Here is a 26,741-nt window from a genome sequence, read left to right as displayed (position 1 = left end):
TCCCATCTGCGACTCTGGCTGTTCTGTGGAAGAAGGGAGAAGCAAAGATCTGTTAGACTGTAACATTAAAGTGATGACTAAAATGCATAAGATGTTATTGGAATGGGAAACAAAGGATGAACAAGTGAAATCTTCAATGATACTTTGGGCAATAGATATTGGTCATAACATAGAAATGGAAGCATGAGAACGATTGTGGAATACGGATATAAAATTTACAACTTGCTATGGTATAAGAGAAAATTATATGAAAAATGTTATATATCGGTAGATGGTATTTAACACCTAGTAGACTGGCAAAAACGTATGAATCAAAAGTAAGTAAGTGTTGGAAGTGTAAAGAGAAAGAAGGTTCATTTCTTTCACATGTGGTGGTCTTGTAATAAGGTCAAAGCTTACTGGGGAATGATATATAATGAATTGAAAATATGTTTAAGATAACATTTGTAAGAAAACCAGAAGTTTTCTCTTGGGAATTATAGGATCAGAACTACCTAAACAGTATAGTAATGTATTTATATATGCAGTTACAGCTGCAAGAATGTTATTTGCGGAAAAAATGGAAAGAAGTAGATGTCCTAACAAAAGAAGAATGGATAGTAAAACTAATGGATTATGCAGAAATGGCAAAGCTTACCAAAAGAATAAGAAACTAAAGAATAAGAAGAATAAGACACTAAACATTTTATAATGGAATGGAAATGGGTTATTGAATATTTACAAAGAAACTGTAAACAGATTAAGACATTGGCGGGATTATTGCAAAAACCTACAGTTTCAAAAATATATATGAGAATAGATGATTAAAAGAATGAGTTAAGATAATTTGGAGTATGCAGAAAATGTGAAAATAAATATAAGGAACCACAGAAAGAAGGAAGTCAAGGTTCGAAATGTTAGAATTATAGTTGAACTACTGTTGTAATATAAATGAAAATTATAAATAAAAATTTAAAAACCACACCTAACTAACTCTGTGCCAAGTCACTACAACTTTTTAAACAGACAAAAGGTGCTCCCAGTTCCTTCTTATTTTGCAAAGAGTGCAGAGCTGATCCCCAGGGCTAACTAACAAGGTCCTCTGCTCCACTTTCCACTTTGGACAGTGAGTGGCTGATTCTGGCTACTCCTGATCAGAGCCAGGATAAACCCCTGGCCAGTCACCCAGTGTTACCATGCTAAATTAGCCTGATGTTTTCTCCATCAAGGCTCTCCAAACCTGGTTCCCTCCAGATGTTGCTACGGGACTCCAACTGCTGCAATTCTGTTGCAATTTGGATGGTGACAAAAAAGGAAACTCAGAAAATTCATCAGAAAACTCCCTGGGACAATGGCTGGCTCATGTAACACAGCATGGGAGTTAGAAAGGTCAAATAACCAAGGAGCATCTTTAAAAACTAGGCATGTGGCGGGGGCACAAATCTTCAGGATGCCTCCCCCCTTTACCATGACTTTACCTTCTACGCCACCAGCAGCAGATTATGCAAAAGATCTTCAGAACCAGAATGACCACAAAAGGCTTTCAAGACCACAAAAGAAGGATCGCTGCTTTATGGGCTGCTAACTGATCCAACTGGCTCTCAACTGACCCAGGCCTCCTAGAACTCACCTTACCTCCTAGGAACAAAAAATTCCGCAGGATTCCCCAGCTGGTTGTGAAGTCAGAGCCTGGCCAGGGACTGGAGCCAATGGGCTCTGGGCTCCAGGAACGCTCTCTCTGCCAGGCCCATGGCACCACTGGGCGACTTCAGGCAGCTGCCAAGCATCTGGCCCAGCCCTGCATTTACCCCCAAGCAGAAGGCTCAGGCAGCTGGATCTAGGCTCTCCTTAAGAGTTTCCCCAAACCCTCCCAGTTTTGCATCCCTCTGGGTAATCAAGAAAATAAGGCAGGCCAGGACTGTGGTCCAGTTTCTGGCGCCTCCTTAAAACTCACCTGTTTCCCCAGGTGTTGGCTGGCTAGTGGTCCATCATTTGGTCACGGTGTATTATAGTATTTTACATTTGCACACCTATGGATTTTTCTATGCCATTCCAACCAACCAGTGTGTACAGATATGTATCACCTTTGGGGAAATTGCTTGCAAAAAATCTGTATATTTGTCAAAACTGCATCTAAAGATGAGTTTATGAGATGAAATTTAAACAAAAATTCTGATGAATTTTTATGAGTACAGACGTACCTTGGAAGTCGAACGGAATCCATTCCAGAGGTCCGTTCAACTTCTGCAAAGTTCGATTGGGCAGGCACGGAAGCTGTGCAAGACGTTTGGCTTCCAAAAAAACGTTCAAAAACCAGAGCACTCACTTCTGGTTTTTGATCATTCAGGAGCCAGAACGTTCGACTCCCAAGGCATTTGGGAGCCAAGGTAAAACTGTTTTGTTGTTTTGTGGTGAGGAAGCAAAATGTTATGGTTATGTGGAAAACAGAATTGAAGATTGGAAAAAGGAAGAAGTGGGAGAAACTGGACCTGACAGATTCTTCAGACCACAAACCTTTTCCCCAACTCCACCTTTTCTGAGTAGCTTTTGACTTACCTCCTTAATTGTCCTTCCCAACTGTAGCCCACAAGCCATTTTAAAACTAATTTCAACCCAATGTCCACAGAGCTGCCATGTTTTCTAATTTTCCTAAAATCAGGGGAAAGATTTTTATCACGTTAAAATATTGCTTTTCAAGGAAAAACCCAACGAGTTTTTCATCAAAATAATAAATGTCCTGGGTTGCCCTGTTAGATTGTAAGGTCATTGCTCGGCACATATCTATTTTGCCTATGACTGTGTGCTGATGGGACTATATAAGTAAATTTACATTAACTTTCTGCAGGGAAATTGCTGGAGGAATGAAAACACCGCATTCCCAAGGCTGGCTAGACTAGTTATGCATTTTTTTTCCTGGAGAGCAATCAGTTTCTTTTTATCTTTAAGTACTGGCCATTGTATTGATATCTTGTAGACACTTCCCATTAAGGCCTCTTATTTTCATATCCACATGTCTTGTTTCCCTGCACTTATGCATGTCAAAAGGTATCAGGGAGCTATTATTTAAAATTAGGAGCCAAGAATGGTTCATTTAAATCTTTAAATGCCACTCAGGTGTCCTGATAAGATGGGTCTTGAGACTCTAGAAGCAGCCTCTCCCAGCTTGATGCTCTCCAGATATTTTGGGTTACAACCTCCATCAATCCTGACCACTGGTTGATGAGAGTTGAAGCCCCAAGTATCTGGAAGGCACCAGGTTGCTGAAGGCTGCCCCCCCCCCCAGTCCTTCCGCTGCCCTTCCCAAAGGCTGGTAAGGAGGCACCTGGTTTTGAGAAAGAGGCGTGAGGGCTCTGGCAGGGTCCTAGATCTCTCCCAGCTCCTTCCCAAAGCTGGGAAAGCACTAACTAGGCTCTGGGAAGGAGGCAGGAGGACTCTCAGAGCCTGTCAGAGCCCCACACCTTCTTCTGGGAGCCCAGCACCTCATTTACCAGGCTTTGAGAAGGCGCCCCCTCAACTCAGCACCCAGTTCCTGCACATCTCTTGCACAGGCCTAAATCCACCCCTGCAAGGAGGAAGAACGAGTAAATCAGGTGGTTCTTTCTCCGAATTCTCAGGATACATACAGTGAATACTCATGCCCAGATCTGATTCTGAGCTGAAGAGAAGGGAACAGAGGAGTTTGCAACCTGGTTCTGTGTTGGAAAGCAAAATGGGGTTTCAAGAAATGGCAGAGTGAAGGGTCTTCTGACTTCACAATCCACTACACCAGGGATAGGGAAACTCCGGGCCTCTCCACCTGGCCCTTGCTCTCTTTCCAGGCCACCCCCCACCTCCAAGCCCTGCTTTCCACCATCCTTGGGTTTTTTTTGCCTGGCTGCAATGAATCATTGTACTCTGGCGGTGCTTCTTGCCTGCTTGGATGGAGGACATAGAGGAGTGTTCAAGTGTGTGTGGAAGCCAGCCTACTGTAGAAAGGTAAATTTATTTATTTTATTTTTATTTGTAAAATTTCTATACCACTTTATATTTTTAAGAAAAACTTCAGAGCGGTTTACAGCATATTAAATCAATAAAACATAAATAAAACAATCTGAAGAAAGTCAAATATAGAGTATACAGTCAAAGCAACGTAACAGAAAACTAAAATATTATCTTAAAGATTTCAAAATAAAACATTACAAAGGAGGTCAACCACAGAATACATATTTAACATAGTAGGGCTGGTGAGTCAGGGCCCTGCCCCCTAGGCAAAATGGAAAGGGCCTTACAGGGAGCAGCCTTCAGGCCCCACAGCTGGGCGATGTTCCTCTGGCCTCATGAGGAGCCTATAAAACTGTGCAAATAAAACTCGTATTTACTGCCCTGCCCACTTTTGCCTTGCCCACCACTGGCATGGGGCTCCTGGAAAGTTGCCCAGAATGGTAACCAGCTCTTGGGCTGAAATATGTGCCCTACATGTGGGCTAAATACACTCTGCAGGAAAGGGAGTAGAAGAGACACCCCCCTATTCATACTGATGCATAAAGGAACATGCTTGAGGCTTCTCCCAAGGCTTTGTGAGCATTTTCTGTGTCAGTTAACCTCACCTTCTTTTTCACCAGCCCTGTGGATAGAGTCCCAAGGGGGCTCTCATCCGTGCACCCTTCCCTGAGGCTTGCTTTGGACTGGTCTAAGATGCCTGTCACATCCATCTTTGGGATGTGTGTGTAAGCTGCTCTATCCCCGCCCCCTCCACCAGCTGCCAGCTGAGCGCCAGTTTGGCTTCCCCACTGGGGACCTTTGTGAAACTGTTATTTGGAGGATTCCCACTAAATCAGGTCATGACACAATCCCTCAGCCACACATTGGTGCTGGCATTTGCTATTCATGGAGTCTGTATTTATAGAGACGTGGGTGTGTGGCCTGCATGGGCACAAGTGATGCTGGGGCTGCAGATGCAGTTCTGCTGGCACAAGAACTGGCATGCTTGCCTTGGTGCAGGGAGAACCCGTTTCATCCCACTGAGGGTCAGGAGCTACTGTGGCTGAGAGAGGGGGACCCTCAATTCTCTGTGCAGCCACCCTGTGTAAGCCTTCAAAGCTACCAGAATGGAGCAAATGTTGTTGTTGTTTAGTCATTCAGTCGTGTCCAACTCTTCGTGACCCCATGCACCAGAGCACGCAGGCACTCCTGTCTTCCACTGCCTCCCGCAGTTTGGTCAGACTCATGCTGGTAGCTTCGAGAACACTGTCCAACCATCTCGTCCTCTGTCGTCCCCCTTTGGAGCAAATACCACTCTCTAAATCTTGCCTTTGGGAGCCTCAAACCTCTTGCTTTTCTAAATGGAGAACAGAGAGGGGCACACGAGTTTACTGTGCAAAGGTAAAGTTTGCGTCCATCACTTTTGCCTCAGGCCTTGCCTACTAGCAGCACATGAACATGCAATCACTTGTGTGTACATGCATGTACTGTACACAGAATCCCAGAGGAAGAGTTCACATATTCCTGAAATGAATGTGCACGCATGTCACTTTCTGAGCAGGACAATATACTCCTGAAATCAAGTCATTAATTTGTACTCCTCAAATGAATTCAGCCTGAAACTAATCTGAAACACGCATGCATACTTAACTGACTGAGTGTGGTTTGGTTGCGTGCGGTCCTCTTGCTGCTTCTCCTGCGAGCAGGTGAGTGAGCAGAGACAGAGAGCTCACTTCCTGGCAACCTGAGCTCTGTGCATGTCCCCCCCCCCCTCAGATGGTGAAGGCGACTCCCTCCTGGTCTGTGTGACATGAAGAGGAAGCTCCTCTGGGGCCTTGGAGAGGAAGGATGAGGGCACAGCATTTAAAAGGAGAGGGGGGGGGGAATCATCCATATTTATAATGTGATTGGCTGAAACTGGGGAAAATAGTTTGTGTGCTTGGTCTGCTGCATTTTTAGAACACATAAAACCCTGCATAGACTGAAACCCATTCATCCCATCTTTTGTTGTTCACTTTGCATCTTTAAGAAGAGCCCTTAATTCACTTAGTCCAGCATTCTACCTCCTTCCCTCTGGGTCCACCTGATGCTACTGGAAGGCCCACAAGCACGATCTGAAAGCAATGACCCTCTTCTGCTGGTACCCCCAGCATCTGATAGTCAGTGGTATTCTCCTGAACCTGGAGGATCCATTGAGCTGTCATAACTAGGATCAGTTGATAGGCTCACCCATTGTAGATCTGCTTAATCTCTTTTTAAAGCCACCTAAGCTTGTGACCTTGATCACATTGCAATTTTGAATTGTGAGAAGAAGTACTTTCTTTTGTCAATCCACTGGATGTCCTAAAGTTCCAATAGTACCGTATTTTTCGCCCTATAGGACGCACTTTTTCCCTTCCAAAAATGAAGGGGAGACCTGTGTGCGTCCCATGGGGCAAATGCAGGCTTTCGCACCGACCCCTCTCTCTCTCCAGGCTTCAGGAAGCTATCAGCAAGCCTGGGGAGCTGGCGGGAGTTCCTGCAGGGCTCCCCAGGCTGCGGATAGCAGCCTGCCACCCGGCGGGCGGGGCACCCTGAAGCTGAGCGCCCCGCGCACGGGGCAGACATCCCCAGGCTGCGGCTAGCAGCCTGCCGCCAGGGGCGCAAGGTGCCCTGAAGCGGAGCGCCCCGCATGCGGGGCAGACATCCGCAGCCTGCCGCCCGACGGGCGGGGCGCCCTGAAGCGGAGCGCCCCTGGCACCGGGCAGACATCGGCCAGCCCCACAAGCTCGGGGGACAGCGGGGAGGCGCAGCGCCGCCATCCCGCTGTTCCTCGACCTGGTTTTGGGGGGGAAATAAAGGAAAATTTTTTCCCTTTATTTCCCCCCAAAAAAACTAGGTGCGTCCTATGGGATGGAGCGTCCTATGGGACGAAAAATACGGTAATTCGTTCCACACCCTGGCATCACTGCATCACCCTCTATCGTGTCTAGGAACAGGCAAATCTGCCAATTTCAGCTTCTTTCAGTCTCACATTTTTTCCAACCTTAAGTTCAGTTCTCCATGTTTCCACATTAGTTTGTAATTATTACCACTGTTGTTATTTTAAGAAGTCCTTGGAAAACCCATGAACATGTTGGTGCAAATTTCCCATTATAAGAAAAATTTTGGCAAAGCATTTCCCCCTACAGTTCTGTATGTTATTTTCACTAATATAGCCATTTATGTGCATGCTTTACCTTACTAGGTGCATTTTTGTACATTTTATTTGTCTGGAGAACTGGAGAATTCAGAAAAAAATGTGAATTTCAAAGGATGGCTGTGTTTTGGTTCAGGATGAGTGAATTAGGTAGGTTTGCCTTTGAATGTTAACCAAACTGAATTTCTCTCCCATAATCAAATCATGTCCACATTTTCTACACTAAAAAGCCCCAAAGATGCAAGCTTGTGGTGGGGAATCTGTGGCACTCCAGATGTTGGACTCCACCAGCCCCAGGCAGCAAGGCCAACAGCCAGGCATTATGGGAATTGTAGTCCAGCAACCTTGGGAACACCACACATTCTGCAGCCCTGATGTAGCCTTCCTGCAAAGGGAGAGGTGCTCCAGCCAATCTTGGTTTCCCCTTTCTTCAACATTTCCAGCTCTCACAACATCTCATCCACTGACAGGAAAATGCTTTTCATGGGGAGCAACCTGATTAGGCAAGCTCTCAAGCAGTATTTCATGCAGATAAGGGATGGAAAGACACAGAATCAACATTCTCTTTATTATATAGTCATTACTACATAGTAACAACAAGATAAGTCCCTCCCTGTTTCTAGTCTTAATTGTATTTTTGTGTGTGGCTTTACTGTAGCTGTACGTGGGCATTTTCCTTATGCATAAGACCTACACATGAACAGGACAGAATGGGGGATGAATGCCCTGATCTGCTCCTAAATAGTGAGGGGCAGCTCCATGAGGAGGCTTTCCATTTCCACAAGTTAGAGCAGGCCTAGGGAACATCTTTGAGTTCAGGGTCAGCCTCCCAGGGACCAGAGATGGGTCAGGCCAGAGGCAAAAGTGGGTCAAGGGCTTGCCAATCAGAAGGTCGGCGGTTCGAATCCCTGTGACGGGGTGAGCTCTCGTTGCTCGGTCTCTGCTCCTGCCTACCTAGCAGTTTGAAAGCACGTCAAAGAACAAGTAGATAAATAGGTACTGCTCCATTGGGAAGGTAAACAGTGTTTCCGTGTGCTGCTCTGGTTCGCCAGAAGCGGCTTAGTCATGCTGGCCACATGACCAGGAAGCTGTATGCTGGCTCCCTTGGCCAATAAAGAAAGATGAGCACCGCAACTCCAGAGTCATCCACAACTGGACCTAACAGCCAGGGGTTCCTTTACCTTTACTTGTTTCTACACACACGCACACCTCATCTCCATTCGCACAACCATGAAGCATCATCCCAAGGTGGTGGGATGCACTCTGTACATGCTCATTTCCCAGGCTGAGTTTGTGCATGGAAAAAAAAGTCATTTGACTGCTTCGATTGGGGTTGGCACTACTACAGTGCCACATAATACCCATTCTGTGTCTGTCAGTATTCAGTCCTTCAGTGTGGCCACACCTGCACTCCCTGTCTATTGAGATCAAGCAGGCACCTTCAGGGTACTAGTTTTGGCTGTTTAGGCATGTGTACCCAGGTGCTTTGAAAGTTAAGGACATTCTTTTACACGTGGGTTGCGAATTAATTCCTTGTTTTACATTTTTTTGCAAACTGCTTCAAAGGTTTTGTGTGTGTGTTCCAATCAAGCTGTGTGTAAATTTTATGACATATATTAATATTAATAATAATTACCCAAGCCAAATCCTCCATGAATCCTGTCTCTGGGGAAGAACCGGTGTCTCTGGGGAAGTGACCGGTGCTCGCTTAGCCCGACTGTAAGTGGTCCAAGAGCTCTCCCCCACCCGCAGCCACACACCTTGCAACTTGAGGAGGGCCTGGCCTCCTTAGCAACCCTCCTTTCCCTCCCCTATAGCGGGAGGCGACCCCTCTCTCCCCCGCCTTCCGCGAGCGCCGGGCTCCGGCTCCTCCTGACTCTGTCTCCCTTCCTCCCAGCGCTCGCCTGCCTGCCTGCCTGCCTGGCCAGCCCTGCCCCTCTCCCCTCCCTCGCGCCCTGATTGGCTGCGGCTCCTCCCCCCCCCCCGCTCCGCTATGCTAATCTTATGCGAGTAGTTCGGGGGCCAGTCAGCTGACGTCATCCGGCCCAGTGGCAGCCGCCGAGGGAGGGAGGAGGGAGGGAGGGCGTGCGCGCAAAGCGAGGCGAAGCCCCAGCCAAGCCAAGCCAGGCGAAGGGAGGAGAAGGGAAGCGGCGGCGGAGGAGGAGGAGGGCGGGTAGGGGGGGTGGAGGGCGAGATCTGGGCTGAGCGCGGAGAGGGGGAGCCCGGGCTGGGCAGCCCCCCTCCCCCTGCTCCCGCGCGGCGCAAGCAGGCAGGAGCCGGGCCGGGGCGGGGCGGGCGGGGCGGGGCAGAGCCGGCTGGGAACATCATGGCTACTCTGGCCAACGGGCTAGCGCAGCAACAACCTCCCCCCGGGCCCCCGCCCCCGCCGCCGCCGCCTCCTCCTCCGCCTCCGCCGCCGCAGGCGGAGAGCACTGCCTTCAGCACCACGAACAGCTCCGGGAGGATGAACGGGCTGACGACGCCGACGCACGGCCCGGGCGGCACCATCGCCATGAAGGACCACGATGCCATCAAGCTCTTCATCGGGCAGATCCCGCGCAACCTGGAGGAGAGCGACCTCAAGCCGCTCTTCGAGGAGTTCGGCAAGATCTACGAGCTCACCGTGCTCAAGGACCGCTTCACCGGCATGCACAAAGGTAGGGAGCCCCGCCGCGCGCCGCCCTCCTCCTGCCGCGCGCCGGGTGGATCCCTTTCTCCTCCTCCCGATGCCGATGCCGCCTCGGCTACTCCCACCACGCCTGCACCCCCCCCCCCCGCTTCCCGGCCAGGCGAAAGGGCCAACAAAGGGATGGAGAGGAGATGCTGGCCGCCGCCGAACGCCGCGTTGTGTGTTCGAGGCTGAGGGCGGGTGGGGGGCGCGCGGAGAGGAGTTGGTGGACGAAGCATGCCCCTCTGGGCAGATTCACTCGAGAACCAGTCCCACGAAGCTCGGTAGGACTTGCTTCCATGTGTAAGAGTGGATATGGGATTTGCAGTGTGTGTGTTTGGGGGGGGGGTCCGTAAACAAGGAGGGAATTACACATCCTCTAAGAGAGGGAGAAGCGTACCCCCCCTTCTCCAGTACCGTCTCCCCCCCTCTCTGAACATGCACACACACACGTAATGTGTATAAAGTTGGGTCACGTGTAATGACTGGATGAGAGAGAGAGAGAGAGAGAGAGATCAGTGGAAGGATGTGCACGCATGTGCAGGAGGAAAAGGAAGACAAACACAGACACTCCCTCTCCCCCCCCCCCCCAGAAAAGATCATATTTTGCATCAGGAGGAGATTAGGACTTCTGGCAATGGCCCCTCTCTCTGCTACTTTGTTCTTCTCAGTTTAAGTTATTGTGGCTACAGTCCTAAGTGCCCCTTCCTGGGAGCAAGCCCCTTTGAGTAGGGTGCGACGGGGGGGGGGGGGGCTTTTCCCCTGACTTAGCATGCATCAGATCGCACAGCATGTGAAAAGTTGGGCTGGGTGGGGGAAAAAGTAAGTGTGCATGTGCGTGTCTGCATGCAGGAGAGTGTAAGGCAGAGAGATGTGTGTCACAGTGTGAGCGAGTAAGTGTGGGAGGTGGAGACAGTGGAGGGAGATTTGTAAACAGAGACAGGAAACAGACATCTTCTGAATGGTGCTATGGTGGGGGGAGGATATGGCTGAAAGAGGCCCCAGCTCCCTGCAAACTTATGTTACATACAAGAGAAGGGGGCCGAGGAAAGCTATATATACGTGAAGGGGCTTCTATGCCATCGGAGAGGCAGATGGCACATAAGCACTCATTAGACTGGGGTGGGGAACTGGTGGTTCTCCAGATGTTGCTGGACTCCAACTCCTGGCATGGGCAGTGGTCAGGGATTATTATTATTTATTGAATTTATATATGATGGGAGCTGGAGTCCAATAACATCTGGAGGGCCACAGGTTTTCCCACCTCTGGCTTAGGAAATAGGTCTCAGCCTTGGCTGGAACTAGAGGAGTTAGCATACCTATAAAGGAGCTCCCTGTTTCCTTAACCCTTTGCTGAGTTAGTTGGTGTGCAAAGTTGAACTGGATGAAAAGTGTGTGTAGGTGTGTGAGTAACAATGGGGTGACAGTGCCGATGTTCCCATTAACAAGGAATATTATAGTGCTGGCACCTTGATATGAATTTTAGCAGTTGCTGGTAGCTGGACAGTTGAGCCAAAGATCTGTGGTGTAGTGGTAGACTCTGTATGGAGAGTCCATCTTGGCTCCCAGAATCAGTGTCTGTATCGTGAATCATTAACCCAACTGCCTAGTTACCTGAAACATGCAGAAGTAACATCAAGATCCTGGCCTTATAATATTCATTGTTACTGGCAACATAACTGACAACCTCATATATCCTTCACAGATATGTATTTTATTAGCCAAGGTGTGTTATTCAATGTTACTCCAACTCAGAGTAGACCCATTGAACTTAATGGACACAGGCAACTTGGGTGCATTAATTTCAATGGTCTGCTCTGAGTAGGGCTTAGTTAACTACAACCCAAGAGGGTGTTTTGTGCTATTGTATTTCATACCCCATACTGATATGCCTGGTCCAAGGAGTACAATTCTTTGTGGCTTCGAAGTTAGAAAACGATCAAGATGGTAAAAAGTGCTCATAAAACATCACATGTGCTAACATAAATCATAAAATTATTAGAGGCTCAGTATCTTGATGTTAATTTAACTTTAAGGATAGAAGTTGACAGCCATGTAGATAGAGGAAATGCCATGTATGTCCACACAAATATATGTGTGTATATACACACACTTTACACACACACACACCTGTTGGTGAGTTCTAGTAACAGTTGCACATGTGGGGCAGGCAAGAAATGAATGAGTGAATTTGCAGAGGAAGCAAGTTTGCATCTGGATAGATGCTTCCACTTCACATTTTTTTCATATGGTAGGTTGTTCTACACTATGTTTAGCCAACTTTTTAGAACCTAATAGTTGAAGGCTCTCTCTTGTTCTTTAAGTACTGAGATAAAACACTGTGTCATGTGTATGCCTAACATTTCTTTTGATATTAATCCCCGAGGCTGCATGCAATTAAATCTGACATCCCATACGCACTTACCTGTGAGCAAGCCCCATTAAGTGGCACTTAACTTCTGAGTAAGCATGCATAGGACTTACTCCCAATAATTGTGCATTGGATTTTACTCTAAAGTGGTGACATCCCACATATCTAAGTCACACCGCCTGAATTCATTGCCTTCAAGTAGTTATATTTAGGGCTATTGGTTCCCTGTGAAATACAGTTCCCAGCTCTTCAGGTCGGTTGCCTTCTGGTGAGTGGGATCTGATGGTATATAAATTGTTAAGTTTCAATGCAAGCTAGAGTTGGGATTTTAGATCACATCTTGTACCAGGGCATACCAGTCTCTGCCTATTTTGAAACGTGTCCTTTCTGAATGGAAAGCAACAGCCCAGTAATGGTTCCTTTTTCCGTGCTGCAGAAAAAGGAAAATGCAATATGTAGTCCACAGGAAGATTATATCTTAATTTCTAACATTTCCTAGGTAGATTCTTGGAAATGACCTTTAAAAACTGCAGGCCTTCAGTTCAAATGTATAGACAAGATGATGGAAGCAGGCAGGGATGTAGGTTAGGGCAATGAAAGACTGAAATAATATTAACATTTGGAGAGAGCTTTTCACTCACCCCGCTCACCCCACCCCAAAGCAAGCAACCCAGTAGTCAGGCCAGTTTATCTCTGCTGCTTAACAGCAATGGAACAGGAGGTTCTTTGTCATCGTCATCACAATAAATAAATACGACTATAACATTTCAAATATCAGACCTTGAGATTGATGGAGGAAGCTGGGTTGGATGCGAGAGTTTCTAGGAAGCGACATGAAATTTGACTTAAATATGATGGGAAGTCACTTGTGAAAATTGTCAGGTGCACCAATATTCTTTATGCATTAGCATGTTGAAAAGTCTCCAATGCTTCTTGCAATGCTGCTTAACTCTTCCGACACTCTCTAATCCAGCACCCTATGGAAGGATAGCAGTTGTGTATCCTCTCCCAGTTCCATTTATACCTATACTGAAGTCTATACTTCAAACTGCTTGAATTATTTTCTTTTTTAACCTCCTCAGCCCTGCCCTACATATTCGAAACTGTGCAGGCCAGAAAGAAAATTAAAACTCCCCTCTTCTTTTAAATACATAGACTGATCAACACAATTAAATGCCACCCTTCATCTAATTAAGGTCCTCATTAATTTTGCTCCTCTGTCCAAATATGCGTCTTCTGTGACTCTCTTGTTCACAAAGGCAAGTCAGTGGAATGGAAGTTTGAGGATTGTTTTGAATGAAGAATGGCTGCTGCAGCCAGGAGCAACTGTCTGCCTGCTGATGGGTCAGTCTGCATTCTCCTGGCTACGAGGCTGGCTTCCTCTCGCTCGTGAATTGCTTCTATTTGAAGGCGAGATGGTTGCACTTATTAAGAGTTATTAATACTTAATCATCTGGCAGATTTAATTGTGCCAATATTAAAAATGCATCAATGTCAAATTTTGTTCATTAAATATTTACATTTTTGAAGGGAAACTGTTTTGCTGCTGTTTTAATATCGTTTTAGGAAGATTTATATAGGATCTATTATTTAAAAAACAAAACAAAGAAAAAAACACCTAATAATGTGGATCGTATGCTGCAAACCGAGTGGAATTGTTGTTGCTCCTGTGTTACAAAAAGGCTAGCAAAGTACCCACGCTTGGATTTGTTTCCATCAACAAGAGGGGCAGCTAGAGTTTCTGCCTGGGCTGCTACATTTCCACAGCAGCTTTGCAAAGCCGCGCCATGAATAGTACGGGCAAGAAAGAAAGCAAAACAAAATCTGTGCAAACCTTATATTCGTGGCAATGCGGACTTGCAAACCTTTAATCGAGCTCCTCCTGGGAGTAAGAGCTCATGAGGGTGAGTCAGTGTTGAGCAGTTCCCCCTCCAAGCCTTTTGATTCACAGCCTGCAGTGTGTGCTAAGGAGGGAGAGCATTTAGGAGTGTAAGACACACACACACACACCTCAGCAGTCCCATGAAAATTCCACAGAGCTACTCACAACGCAAGGTGCTAGTAGAAACCTCTGATTCAACCGAGGAGAGATTAGGACAAATGGTAGTTCCATGCCGGCTGTGGATGGAAGAGAAATTTGATTCAGTTTGCATTTAATTCACACTTTTCTGAAACAATATGTAAGCTGAAACACAGCCATCCCTTGAAACTCACGCGTCTAATTTTGCAGTGCAGTAAGTAACATGTACAAAAATAAATTTACTAGTGTAAAACATGCATATTAATGCATATTTTACTGAAAATAACATACCAAAAAATGCATGGCATTAGGTAAAATTGTTTTGCAAAATGTTAGGCAAAATTGCAAGTGCATTTTAGGAGAAATTTGTATCAAAATGGTAATGATTTTTCATGAGAAGCTTTTCTAAAAAAAGATTTATTTATTTTTAAATCACAAACTGGTGGGGAAATGTGGAGAACTGAAGACTGTAAAAATGAAAAGCTGAGAGCAACAAAAAAATTCCACATTTGTCCATCTCAAGTGCCAGCTCCATGTTTTTGTTTTGTTTTGAGGGCTGGGGAACCATCCTGCAAGATGCTTCCAACTGGCCCCATCCTTCTTCTCCTCTCTCATACCCACTTGTTCTCCCTCTGCCTCTGGGCCCAGTTCCTACCACTGCCTTAAGGGAAAGGAAAGTGAATTCGCAGGCAGCGGCTGATGCTGTTCCCAGCCCCCTTTGCTGCCAAAGGCCAGAGGCTGGTTTGCAAGCCAGACTCCAGCAATGGCAGGAAAAGCAGCGGCAAAGCCTTGAAAGGGGACCCTGGGGGGGGGGGGTCAGCTGGGGGCCCATGCCCTGTCTGGCCTATAGAAGTAAAGAGTGTGTTAGTTCATGTCCATATGCATTTCTAGAATTTCTCCTTATATTACTTGATATATTTGCCTGTACATGCTTAGGCGCATGCAACACTTAAAACACTTGCCATCATGCAGATTGGGGGTGTGTGACCTACATTGCTGGGCCCAAGACATTTCACTGCTGGGAGCAGAGCCCAGAAGGTGGCTTGTTAGAGACATCACTTTATAAAGTCTTGCAGGACCGTTCAGACACCAATTCCCTCTTTCATCAATCGCTGTCCACCAGTTGTGGTGTGTGATGCAGGTTGTTTCATCATGCTATATGGGGTGGGGTGGGCTCTGGAGATGTTTAAGGTTAAGATTTCATTTTCAAGTCATTATTATTATTAATCCAGCTTTCATCCATAGATCTCAGGGTTCACAGCATAAAAATACAAGATTAAAGCACAAAATACATAGTGAGAACAAGAACAAAACAATAACCCCCCCCAGCCCTCCCACAAATGCATTTTAAATTATATGGGATGTTAGTCAGCCAAAAGCCTGGTTAAAGGGGAACATTTTCCTTCCTCCCATTCCTCCTTCTGAATGCTGAACAGTGCAGGGCTTTGGGAAGCGATATTCCCCGGCATGTTCCTCTTGACATTCAGTGCAAGTGGTATTGCCCAGGTGAGTTCCTCTGTGCGGTCTTTGGCAAAGTAGCTGGCCAACACTGCTTTTCTCCTTGGAGGTCATAGGAGCCAACTCCTAGGGGCCAAGCTCCCTTCAGCACACTCCCCATGAAAAATTCAAGGGGGCCAGCCCCCACAAAGTTGATGAGCATTGTCATTCAAATGGTGTGCATGACCATGTTAGGCTCGGTAAATTTCATTGTACACAGGTTGTACATTGACAATAAAGGTGGTATTATTATTAATATTATTAATTGCTTATACAATACAATGCATTTTTATTTATACCCTGCCCTTCCCGGTTCAGAAAACTGGGCTCAGGGCAGCTAACAACAACTTTAAAACACTTAATTGTGGGACTTAAAAATGGGTCTTGCTTACATATTCCCTCTCTTTTATGCAGGTCCGGGCTTAACAGCCCCCCCCCCATATTTATTCAAGTTGGCACCCCTGTTGCAGGTCCTTGATATTAAAAAGAAAGTTGTGACTTTTACTCCCAAATAGCATCATCAGTGCTCATTTTCAGTGTGGGGGACAAGTAAAATGTATTAAATTTGTTTGAACTGGTTTTAATATTTTCACTTCTAAATGGTTGGAACCTCATGGTGAAGGATGGATGAGTAAACTAATAAATAGTGAGTTGTCTCCAACCAACTAAGTTAGTCAGACCCATTAATTACAGTGGGTCTACTCTGAGTATCATTAACACTGGATGCAACACAACAACAACGACAACAATGTAGATCAGAGAGTATCATAGGCAGTGAGTGCTGAACTTGTCCATTCGAGTATGTTGGACACCTGTCAACTCCTTTTGCAGTGGGTGATCAAGGCTGGACTTTGGGATTTCACTTACGTCTTGTCCCCTGAGGAGTTCTGGGCTAGTTAGAGTGGTCTGTCCTTGAAGGCTGATGAGCCCAGATGGCTTCCAGACTGGTTGGGTTAGCTGTCTTATTACAGGGGCTGCCTGCTGGTTGTGGGAGTGACCAGAGCGGCAAAGGAGAATTCTTCCTTTGCCCCGTAGGCTAGTCTCCACCTCTCTTTATCCTTCATCCAGGCAGCGGTCGAAGAGGCATTATCACAGCTCAAGGACACATTCCAGCCAGGCAAAAACACTCAGGGTGAGGTTCAGTCCAGATGACAGTATCCTTTTGGATTGGCTATGTGGATTGATGGTGAGCAGGAATGCGGAGAAGCTTCTCTCACTGAGATGGGTTCTTGCTTTTCCCCATGGGAATTATTCCACGGGGTCCTGTGCTCGTTCCATGGTGGTAAGAAGTAATGCTGAGATTGGCCACGAAGTGCCCCTCATATGCCAATGATGCCCAGCTCTATTTCTCCTTTTCCCCCCTAGCCAGGTGAGGCAACTAGGTCTCTGAATGACTACTCGAACTGTTCCAGAAAGTGGCAGCTCATTTGTTGCCTGCAGCTAGCCATGTGGAGCGTAGAGAATCACTTCTAAAAGACCTTCACTTGCTCTCATTTAGTTTCCAGGTTGAATTCAAAGTGCCAGTGTGGATCTTTACAGCCAAAAGCCCAGTACCAAGGGTGAGACCCTTCAGATGTTGGACTCCAAATTCCATCAGCTCCAGCCAGCATGGCCAGTGGTCAGGGATGGTGGAAGTTGGCTACCAATGTCATCTGGAAGGCACTATTCTGGTCATCCTTGCTTTTGGAGGGGGGGAAGGGCCATGGCTCAGTGGTAGAGCACCTGCTTTGCATGCAGAAGGTCCCAGGTTCAGTCCTAGCATCTCAAGGCTGGACTGGGAGAGACTCTCTTCCTAGAACCCTGGAGAGTGACTGCCAGGGTAGCAAAACTGAGCTAGATGGACCAGGGTCTGTATCAGTAGAATGCAGCTTCCTGTATTCCTATTCCTATAGGTCCCATCACAGGGATGGGGAAGTAGTGGCCCTCCAGATGTTGTTGGATTCCAACTCCCATCAGCCCCAGCCAGCATGGCCAGTGTCAGGGGCTGGCCGGAAGAAGACGAGTGGTGGGAGCACCCCAGGGAGGACACAGAAGACGGCAACTTAGATCCTGGATGGTGGTTGTGGGACACTGAAGAGCAGTCTGGGGAAGGGAAGAGCTGTGAGGTCTTAGAAGCAGGGGGGTTGAGTGATAAAGGGGAATTGAAGGAGGAGGGCCTTTTGGCACAGGGTTAGAGGCTGAGAGTCACAGTGTGAGTGCAAACTCAGACAGAGAGGAGTCAGAGGTTGTCCCAGCTACTCAGCAGCAGGGCAGTCCCAGTCTCCTGGCTCTCCTTCCCCTCGGACACCCTGCTTGAGGAGAGTTAGGCCCAGAGAAGGAGCTCACCCCCTTGACACAGCCTTCATCTGCTTGGGAGGGATCCATAGTGAGAGGCTAGGGCGGGGAGGGGTGGTTTTGGTCAGTTTCAGCAATGTCTGAGCTCAATTAAGGTGAACCAGAGGACTCTACTGTGTTTTTATTTTGTGTTAATTAAAAGCTTATTGCATCCTGGGCCTCCCATGCTTGACCTGGGCACACTTGGCAGCTCCTTGACAGCCAATAGCCAGGGATGATGGGAACTGAGGTTTAACAGGATCAGGAGGGTACCAGATTGGCTATCCTTGCATTCCTGGGTTATTTTATTACAGCTAGATAATGCATGAGAATGGCTTTGAACTCCTGAAAGTGTTATACAAATGTAAGGTGGCAGTAATAATAATGATAACTATTATTAGTAAAGATGTGAGGAAATGTCGCTCTCAATAGTTACACAGGAATGCACACACATCTTTGAGAGCATGAGAGACAGTATGTACTTTCTTGCAAGGGGTTGGACCAAATGGCCATCGCAGTACCTTCCAACTCTTTAATTCTATGCCTAAATGTGACTGAAAGAATCACTGAGATAATTTTTATTTACCGTAATCAATGGATTTCTGTCCCCAACATTCCATCAATTGGTCTTCAGAGGAGTTTATGGACGAGTGTTCATGGCTTGAGCATTAAGTCAGGACAAAGATCAAAAGGAAGCCACAAGCACCAAGGACACAACAAGTGACAACAAGCTTGACAGCCAGCTTTTAGCAATAATCAAGCAATTCCATATTGCATCCCATTGAAAGCTCAGGAAAATGGGACAGATTTCAAGTACAGCTTAAAGAAAATAGCAGAGTAGGTGCTGCCAAATGCATTTGGGGAGGGTATGCCATATTCAAGGTCTCACCACAGAAAAGGCCCTGCCCTCTGTTGGCCACCCACTATTTCTGGGGGTGAAGGCAAACGACATAGCACCCTGACTGATGCACCCTCAGCAAATGGGCATGTTTACATGTGAGAAGGTGGTCTTCAGAACCCATACCTGCTTGTGTGTGTTGTGTGTTCCAGTTTAAGGAGCAAAAGGGATGTGCAGGTGACAAATGCTTCAGCTTCCTGCCAGCAGCTTGCCACCCAAGATGATATTTAGCAAAAACAGAAGGAGCTGCCTTATACTGAGTTAGACCATTGGTCCATCTCGTTTACCATTATCTACCTTGACTGGCAGTGGCTTTCTAGCATTTCAGATAGAAGACCTTCCCCTGGCTGAGCTAAAGATGCTGGGGATTGAGCCTGGGATCTTCTGTGTGTAGGGCAGAAGCCCTGCCACTGAGGTACACTGAGCTATCTGTGTTATCATCATTCAAATACGCATAATTCCAGCCAGGCAAAAAGCGCTTGGTGAAAGAGTGGAACCATCTGCTGAGGCATGTGGCCTGGGGAAAGTCTAAAGGGCCAGGTAAAGAGGTATGGATGGAAGCATCTGGCCCCGGTCACTGGAGGTCCTCCACCCTTGCTGTAGACCCTCACATAATATGCTCCTCCAACCACAGCAACAAAAGAAAGCTACCCCTATAGCTGCTGGCATGGCAGGATGAAAATCTGATGTGCTAATCTGGAGGGCTTTTGCACTAATCCCAGTGTGTTTGCCTCTGCCTGCCGATTCCAATTAACCAGGCCCTGCTAATCCATATGAATTGCCTTAAATCAAATCCCCGCTGGGCTGCTGACTGACCTGCTGCTGGATTCCGCTCATCTCTTTGAGGCTAGGCACAGCTTCCCTGGAAAGGGAGTATCCAGCTGCTTTGCAGAGCAAGGGACATCGCAGGCGGTATTCCAGTTGTGCTGTATAAGCTTTGCCTTTCTCTCTCCACTGCAAATGAAGGTGTGGACTGGGCAAAGCCGTCCCTTGCTGAGCGTGACTGTTCTGGCACATGACTTTATGCAATAACCCTTTCCCCTCCCTTCTTCTCTCCAGGCTGTGCCTTTCTTACATACTGTGCCCGGGATTCAGCCCTCAAAGCCCAGAGTGCCCTGCATGAGCAGAAGACATTGCCTGGGGTAAGTGATGGTGTTCTTCTCTGGTGCAGGCACGACTCACCTCCTTTGGCTCAGAGTCCTGGGCTAGAATTCAGCAAGTGTTGCTCAGTGTCCATTTGTGACAGCAAGGACCCATTGCAACCGAGGGCAATCCACATTTACCTTTCCTCTACGCTTCCCAGGAATGGTCTGCACTTTAAAGCTCTGTATCCAAGCAGGGGCAAAGGAAGGCGTCGTGACACCCAGGGTGGGCGTCGCTATGTAGAGCGCATGTGCGGCGACGACACATGCACCGTATGTAGCGACGCTGCACATGCGCTGTATAGCGGTTTGCCGCCGCCACCGCTCCAGCACCATACGGATGGTGCCGGGATCCCTCCGTCGCCGCTACAGTCACGAGCAAAGGATCATACACATGCGGCTCTGGCAGCACGATGGCTGCTTGTGCCGCCGCGAGCCCCTGCAGGGTGACTTCTTGTCACTCCCGCAGACATGGAACCTGGGGCGCAACGCCCCCCGTTGTGACGCCACTGTATCCAAGCACCCCACCCCTTTTTGTTTTTGCTGTGGAGCTTTCTCTGCAGAAACCCACTCTTTAAATTTCAATGGCAATCCACAGGTAGCACCTTCTGCTGTTTGTTCTGATTCAGCTTTGAAGAGTGGGTTTTCATGGGTAGGCTCCTGAATTGTGGGGAAGGGTGCTTGGACATGAAGCATTAAAATGTGGGGAAAGAGCGGGGCAGAAAGTAAGTGTCATTAAGCCCCTAGTGAGTCCTGTAGCTTTCAATATGAAGGGTGCCATCCTATGTATGTTTTGGGCTGGATGGATCAGTCCTCTTCTGCTCTGTGTCAGTTCCACACATGCTCAGCCAAGTCTATTAAACTGCACCCAAACCGACTGTGTTTAAATGTTTGTATGCACTTTTTGTAAGATGCATTTTGCATGCATTTTATTCAATGCCTTTCTATGCATTTCCCCCTAAAATATGCATTTCCCCTATAAGATACTCACATTTTTGGAACCAAAACAGCATTCTGAAATTCAGAGCAGTGCCCAGTGCCACTGTTACCTGCATTCCGATCTGCATATAAATCTAAGAGCTGCAAATAAGGTCAATTTGCTTTAAAATGCAGACTCAATGAAACTCTCCTCCATCGCTCACAGGGAGTAAATCCTCTTGAGTGTAATAGGACTTACTTCTGAGTAGCGTTTAGGATTTTGCTGTAAGAGCTTTAAGGGGGCATAAGCTTCCATGAATTGAAGACACAAAATTCTGCATTTTGAACCCACAAAAGCTTATGCCACCATAAATGTTCATCCTTAAGAGGCCTTTGGGTTGTCTACATTCGACTGACAATGTCTTGCACCAGCAGTACATTGTGTTGCTGGTAACTTTGCTGTGCAAATCTGTTGTGCAATGAGTTGCCACTAGCACCACTACTATGTTGGGTCTCTCTGTGGGGCATCATTAAAGCTCACTTGTCTGTGAGCATCAGAGCTCCTGCCCTGGTCGGAAGAGAACACTGGGCACAGCCGTTTCTTTCTCTTTATTCTACGGGAGTGTTGCATATTTTGAGAAATGGATAAGGAATAATTTTAAGGGAAAAGATTTCCCTTTGGATGGTTTTTGAGGAAACAACATCAAACTTCCATCTTTGAGGTTTTCATAATCTCCCTGTGAACAGATTCTTCCTTATCTAAAACAAACTGATCAGTTTAATTGTTTAATCAGGTGTGGGACATCTGTCAGCAGGGCCTTATAGAACTAGCAGGCTTGCTCAGTTGGGTTTTGATGCTCTATGTCCTGAGTTGTTTGGATAAAGTGCTCTTCGCCCTTAGAGTTTTGGAGTGGCAGTAAGCAGATGAGCATCAGTTCCCAAACGTCTTTCTGAAATGTAGTGTTGGTAGGGATTTGTTTAATGTAGATGGGCGATCTTCTCCCTAAAGGCACATTTCCACATGTCCGCCTTCTGAGATCAAAATATGCATTCCATGCTCATCAAATCTCCTACCACACACAGTGCCTGATTGCTGCTGCTTCTGTGCCATGCAGTTAGGGATGTAAGAAGGCTTCAATTTCCGTCCACTCCATATTCGTCACATATAGCACTGTTTCCGTTCCACTGCAGCTTGGCTTTTGACAAAAACGACATTCTTAAACTCGCTGTGGCAGAATTTTATGTAGCGAATTATATAATTAATGGTGTCATCGTCACATTATTCCACACCATTCATTTCAATGCAAAGGAAATGCAGTGCAAATGTCTGTGTGTATAAGGGGCAGGTAATCGGTTCCGTATCATTTAGAAGAAGAAGAAGAGTTTGGACTTGTTATCCCGCCTTTCACTGCCCTTAAGAAGTCTCAAAACGGTTAACAATCTCCTTTCCCTTCCTCCCCCACAACAAATACTCTGTGAGGTGAGTGAGGCTGAGAGATACTTCAGAGATGTATGACTAGCCCAAGGTCACCCAGCAGCTGCATGTGGAGGAGCGGGGAAGCGAACCCGGTTCACCAGATTACGAGTCCACCGCTCTTAACCACCACACCACGTTTTAGAGACCGAAAACAGCAGCAGCAATTGTGGATCAAACTGTTCTGGACTAGTGACAAATGAGTGAACATTGGCAATTTTTGCTCTCATTTCTGCCAGAATGCTCTAGCATCCTTCACTACAGTTCTTAGTTCCAAGTGGCAACAGCAACATTGCCAAAGGCTTTGCCTGTACTAGTACTGTAGTGTCGTTGCTTGTGGAGACACCACATCCTTATGCACGCCTGACACTGAGAGAACGGAGGCTGCAATCCTGTGTTGACGCGTCCTCTGAACCAGACTAAGCCTGTAATGCTGCACCTGGAAATAAGATATTAGTGACGGGGGAAGAATTCAATCCGGGATGCATTTAAAGTTGCATCTGTTAAATCCACACTTTCTGAAACAATGCATGAGCTGAAATACAGCTATCCTTTGAAATTCTTGTTCAGTTTTGTGATGCAGTTCTCCAACCCAAAAAAATGTCACTAAAAATGCATCTATTAGGGGAAAGTGTGGATATTTATTAGGAGAAATTCACAATAAAACGCTGACTGATTTCTGCGGACGACTTTTAAACATTTTTTTCTTCTTTTGCAAATTGCTGCACAATGTAGAGATCTGAATTTAATATTAGAAAAAAAGCCAAGAAATGGAGAGAACCAAAACTGACAGGTTATTCCATCCCTAGTAGAGATGCATCACCTTGTATTGTTGCTCTCGTGAATATGTATCTGGTTATAGCGGCTCCCATGGCTTTGAGATACATCAAGAATCGAGTATTAGGTTACATAATACCACACCTTCAAAGCACATTTAAAGCACTCCGCCCCCCCCCCAAAGAATCACAGGAAGGGAAGCTTACCCCTCATGGAACTACAGTTCCCCCAACCGTAACAAACTACATTTCCCAGATTTTTTGGGCTGTGTGTGTGCTTTGAATGGGCCTTAAAGGTATATGGCAGGTTACAGACTCTGCTAACCCAGAAATAGTACCTCGGCTTAAGAACTTTGCTTCAGGATGAGAACAGAAAGTGTTCAGTGGTGGTTCGGTGGCAGTAGCATGCCCCATTAGCTAAAGTGGTGCTTCAGGTTAAGAACAGTTTCAGGTTAAGAACGGACCTCCGGAACTAATTAAGTATATAACCAGAGGTACCACTGTACCTTAAAAGAGTATATTGATAGCCATCTAGCATTTTTGGTCTATTTAACTTGAAAGGACGTTGAAAAGTGTGAGGCCAGATGAATCAAAGACCACAGGGCCAGGTTGGCTACAGTAAGTGATTTAGAGATAGGACGATCCATTAAGAAGAAGGAGATAGGGTTCCCACTCCTCTAGAAGATTGGTAGTAGAGGATAAAGTCAGATGAACCCAAAATGGCAAGGGCAGATAGGTTGGAGTCAGCGATCCAGAGACACGGTGACCTGATGGAAAAGAAGACTCCTGCACCTTTAATAGTTTAGCAGAAGACAGGATTTTAGCAAGTGTGGCAGGTTTTGTTATGGTGCAATGATAATAGAGTTGGAAGGGCCATGTAGTTCAAATCCCTTTGCAATGCATGATGGGAGTTGTAGTCCAGCAACACCTGGAGTGACACAAATTAGCTGCCCACCCCTTATCTGATTATTACTGCCACCCAAATGCTCCAAGCCTGTGTCCTGTGAAATAGCTTTGGCCAGAAAGGGTAGGTTCGGACGTTCAAAGCAAGCACAGAGAAAGCACGGAATTTGACAAAGAATCTACATTCCTGGGAATCTCGGCTTTCTTATTGTCGATCTTTTTTAAAGGAAACCACTGAAATTGTGGAGCTTTTTATATATATAAAAAAACACACCAAACCCCCCACAATTTTCCGATTGACTTGCCTAAGACAAAGCGCCACCTTTCGGAAGTTTCCCCCAGATGTCAGTTTCACCTTTGAAACCCCAGAAATGTTCGGGAAAATCTGGCTGTATGGCAAGCCCTGTTTACAGACCCAGGAAACAGACAGTGCTTCTACATATATATGTTTAAAACATCAGGAAAATAGGATGAAGATTTTATATATATATATATGTGTGTGTGTGTGTGTGTATATATGTATATATATATGTGTGTGTATATATATATATGTGTGTGTGTGTGTGTGTATATATGTATATGAGCGATTACAGGGAAGGAGGTCTTTTTCTCTCTTATAATATTAGAAATTTGGCCCATATTATGCAGCTGATGATTCAGGGCACACAAAAGAGGTTACTTCTTCACACAGTACGCAGTTAAACGATGAGATTTGTTCCTTCAAGATGTGTCAGCGGCTATAAATTTGGGTGGGTTTAAAAGCGGATTAAATATATTCATGGAGGAGAAGACTACCAGTGGCTGTTCGCCACAGTGTCTACGATTTGCCTCCACTATTCGAGGCAGTATGCCTCTGAATACTAGTTGCTGGAATTCACAGCTGGGTAGAGAACTGTTTTGCTCATGTCTTATCGGCATCTGGCTGGCCACTGGGAGAACAGGAAGCTGGAATAGATGGGACTTTGACCTGGGCTGTTCTTATGTTCTCTTCCACACGACAAGCAGAAGCAAAACAATATGCAAATTGGCTTCATTTGCATAATTTACTCAGATAGCGTAATCCAGTTTTTCATTTTCTTTTAAATCAACTTTCTTTGGGGTGTTGCTTGGATTATGTTGGTGCATAATTCTGATTTGATCAGTTTTCTTTTGGGGAGGGTACACACAGCACTGACAGTGGCACCTGCTTACCATATTTTTCGCCCTATAGGGCGCACCGGCCCATAGGGCGCGCCTAGGTTTTTTTGGGTGGGGGGGGAATAAAGAAAAAAAAATATTTCCCTCCCAGGTGCGGGGCTGGGGCGGGGGAAGCCCGAGCTTCCCCCAACCGCAGCCCCCAGAACAGGCTGCTATCCGCAAGCCTTGGGAGCCCGGCAGGAACTCCCGCCGGGCTCTCCAGGCTTGCGAATATCTGCCCGAAGCCCGGGCGCACTGCTCAGCGCACCCCAGGCTTTGGGATGCAGGCTGCTATCCGCAAGCCTAGGGAGCCCGGTGGGAACTCCCGCGGGCTCCCAAGGCTTGCGGATAGCTTCCTGAAGCCTGGAGAGGGGTCAGTGCGCACTGACCCCTCTCGCTCTCCAGGCTTCAGCGAAAGCCTGCATTCGCCCCATAGGACGCACACACATTTCCCCTTCATTTTTGGAGGGGAAAAAGTGTGTCCTATAGGGCGAAAAATATGGTACATGTTTCTGTTGCTGTATATCGATGGCACCCTTCAGGTTTTAGAATCTGCCAATGAGGTATCATGCCCTAGGTTCCACCCCCTAGATCCAATTGCTCTCTCTCTCCCGTTGACCAAGAAAATGCTGGCAATGGGGAATGCAACTTATGTAGCCAGAATGACACATGGGGAGAAGGTGATGGAAACATGTTTTTCTCCACCCACAACAACTCGCTTCCTCCCATCCAGTTCTTTTCTGCAGTCAGAGTTGTATACCTCTTCAGGGGCACCCTGCGTAGTTTGTTTCTATTTAATTTTAGCATGAGAAGGAAGATCTCGGCTAGAATATTGTTTGGATAGCTGACTTAAGCCCCCTGGCATCCATACCTGCTGTTCTCCTGCCAGGCCTTCTGTCATCTCTCTACCCCACCAACATGCTATCCCCACCATCAAAATTGTGCTATAAAATTCAGCGGTGGTAAAACAAAATCAGGTCTGGGAATGTATTTTTTTTTTTATAAAAAAATGCACACACACCATATTTTGTTTTGCGATAAAAATATAACAGCCAAAAGGAAGAAACTGCAAGTAACATAAGGACCAAACAAGATCAATAATGAGGGGGGAAAGCGGAACGTCCATCATCGCCCACAGATTATGAGCCTCGTGTATATCATGCGGACAGTTAGAGTAAAACAGCCTGAGGAGCAGAACGCTGGCCATTGAGAGAGTTTGGATGTTCGTTATGTAACTGAATCGAAGTCAGACAAAATGCAAGCATTTGCATGTAGCTGGAATATGGTTAGAAGACATCAACTACCCCCAAAATACAGGAATCGTAATCAAAACCCTGAGCCATCACAGCTGCTCACTTTTTCACGCAGTCCCAAATTCCAGAGGGACCTTCCCGACAGTACAGTATTTCAATGTGTTACAGGACGTTCAGATCCATTAGTCCCTCTAACACATTTCTTAGATCTGTGC

At 46.6% G+C, this 26,741-nt stretch overlaps 1 protein-coding gene across 6 annotated transcripts in view; it reads left to right on the top strand.

The window, feature by feature from the left end:
• The first annotated feature begins 9,434 nt into the window (after positions 1 to 9,434).
• The window catches only part of CELF6 (CUGBP Elav-like family member 6), a 173,329-nt gene continuing 156,022 nt past the window's right edge, over positions 9,435 to 26,741 (top strand). For all 6 annotated transcript variants that reach the window (XR_014557933.1, XM_083712737.1, XM_083712739.1 and 3 more), the window contains exons 1-2: positions 9,435 to 9,774; positions 19,944 to 20,026. Coding sequence is in view for 5 of the 6 variants with exons in the window: in XM_083712737.1 (XP_083568863.1) it covers positions 9,444 to 9,774; positions 19,944 to 20,026 (414 nt within the window). In the remaining variant the exon portion in view is untranslated. The remainder of the gene's footprint in view (positions 9,775 to 19,943; positions 20,027 to 26,741) is intronic.

The sequence above is a fragment of the Podarcis gaigeae genome (genome assembly GCF_964106915.1).
Source record: "Podarcis gaigeae genome assembly, chromosome: 14".
NCBI classification, from domain to species: Eukaryota; Metazoa; Chordata; class Lepidosauria; order Squamata; family Lacertidae; genus Podarcis; species Podarcis gaigeae.
The sequence above is the reverse complement of the archived record's forward strand: the minus strand, read 5'-3'. Positions and strand labels throughout refer to the sequence as shown.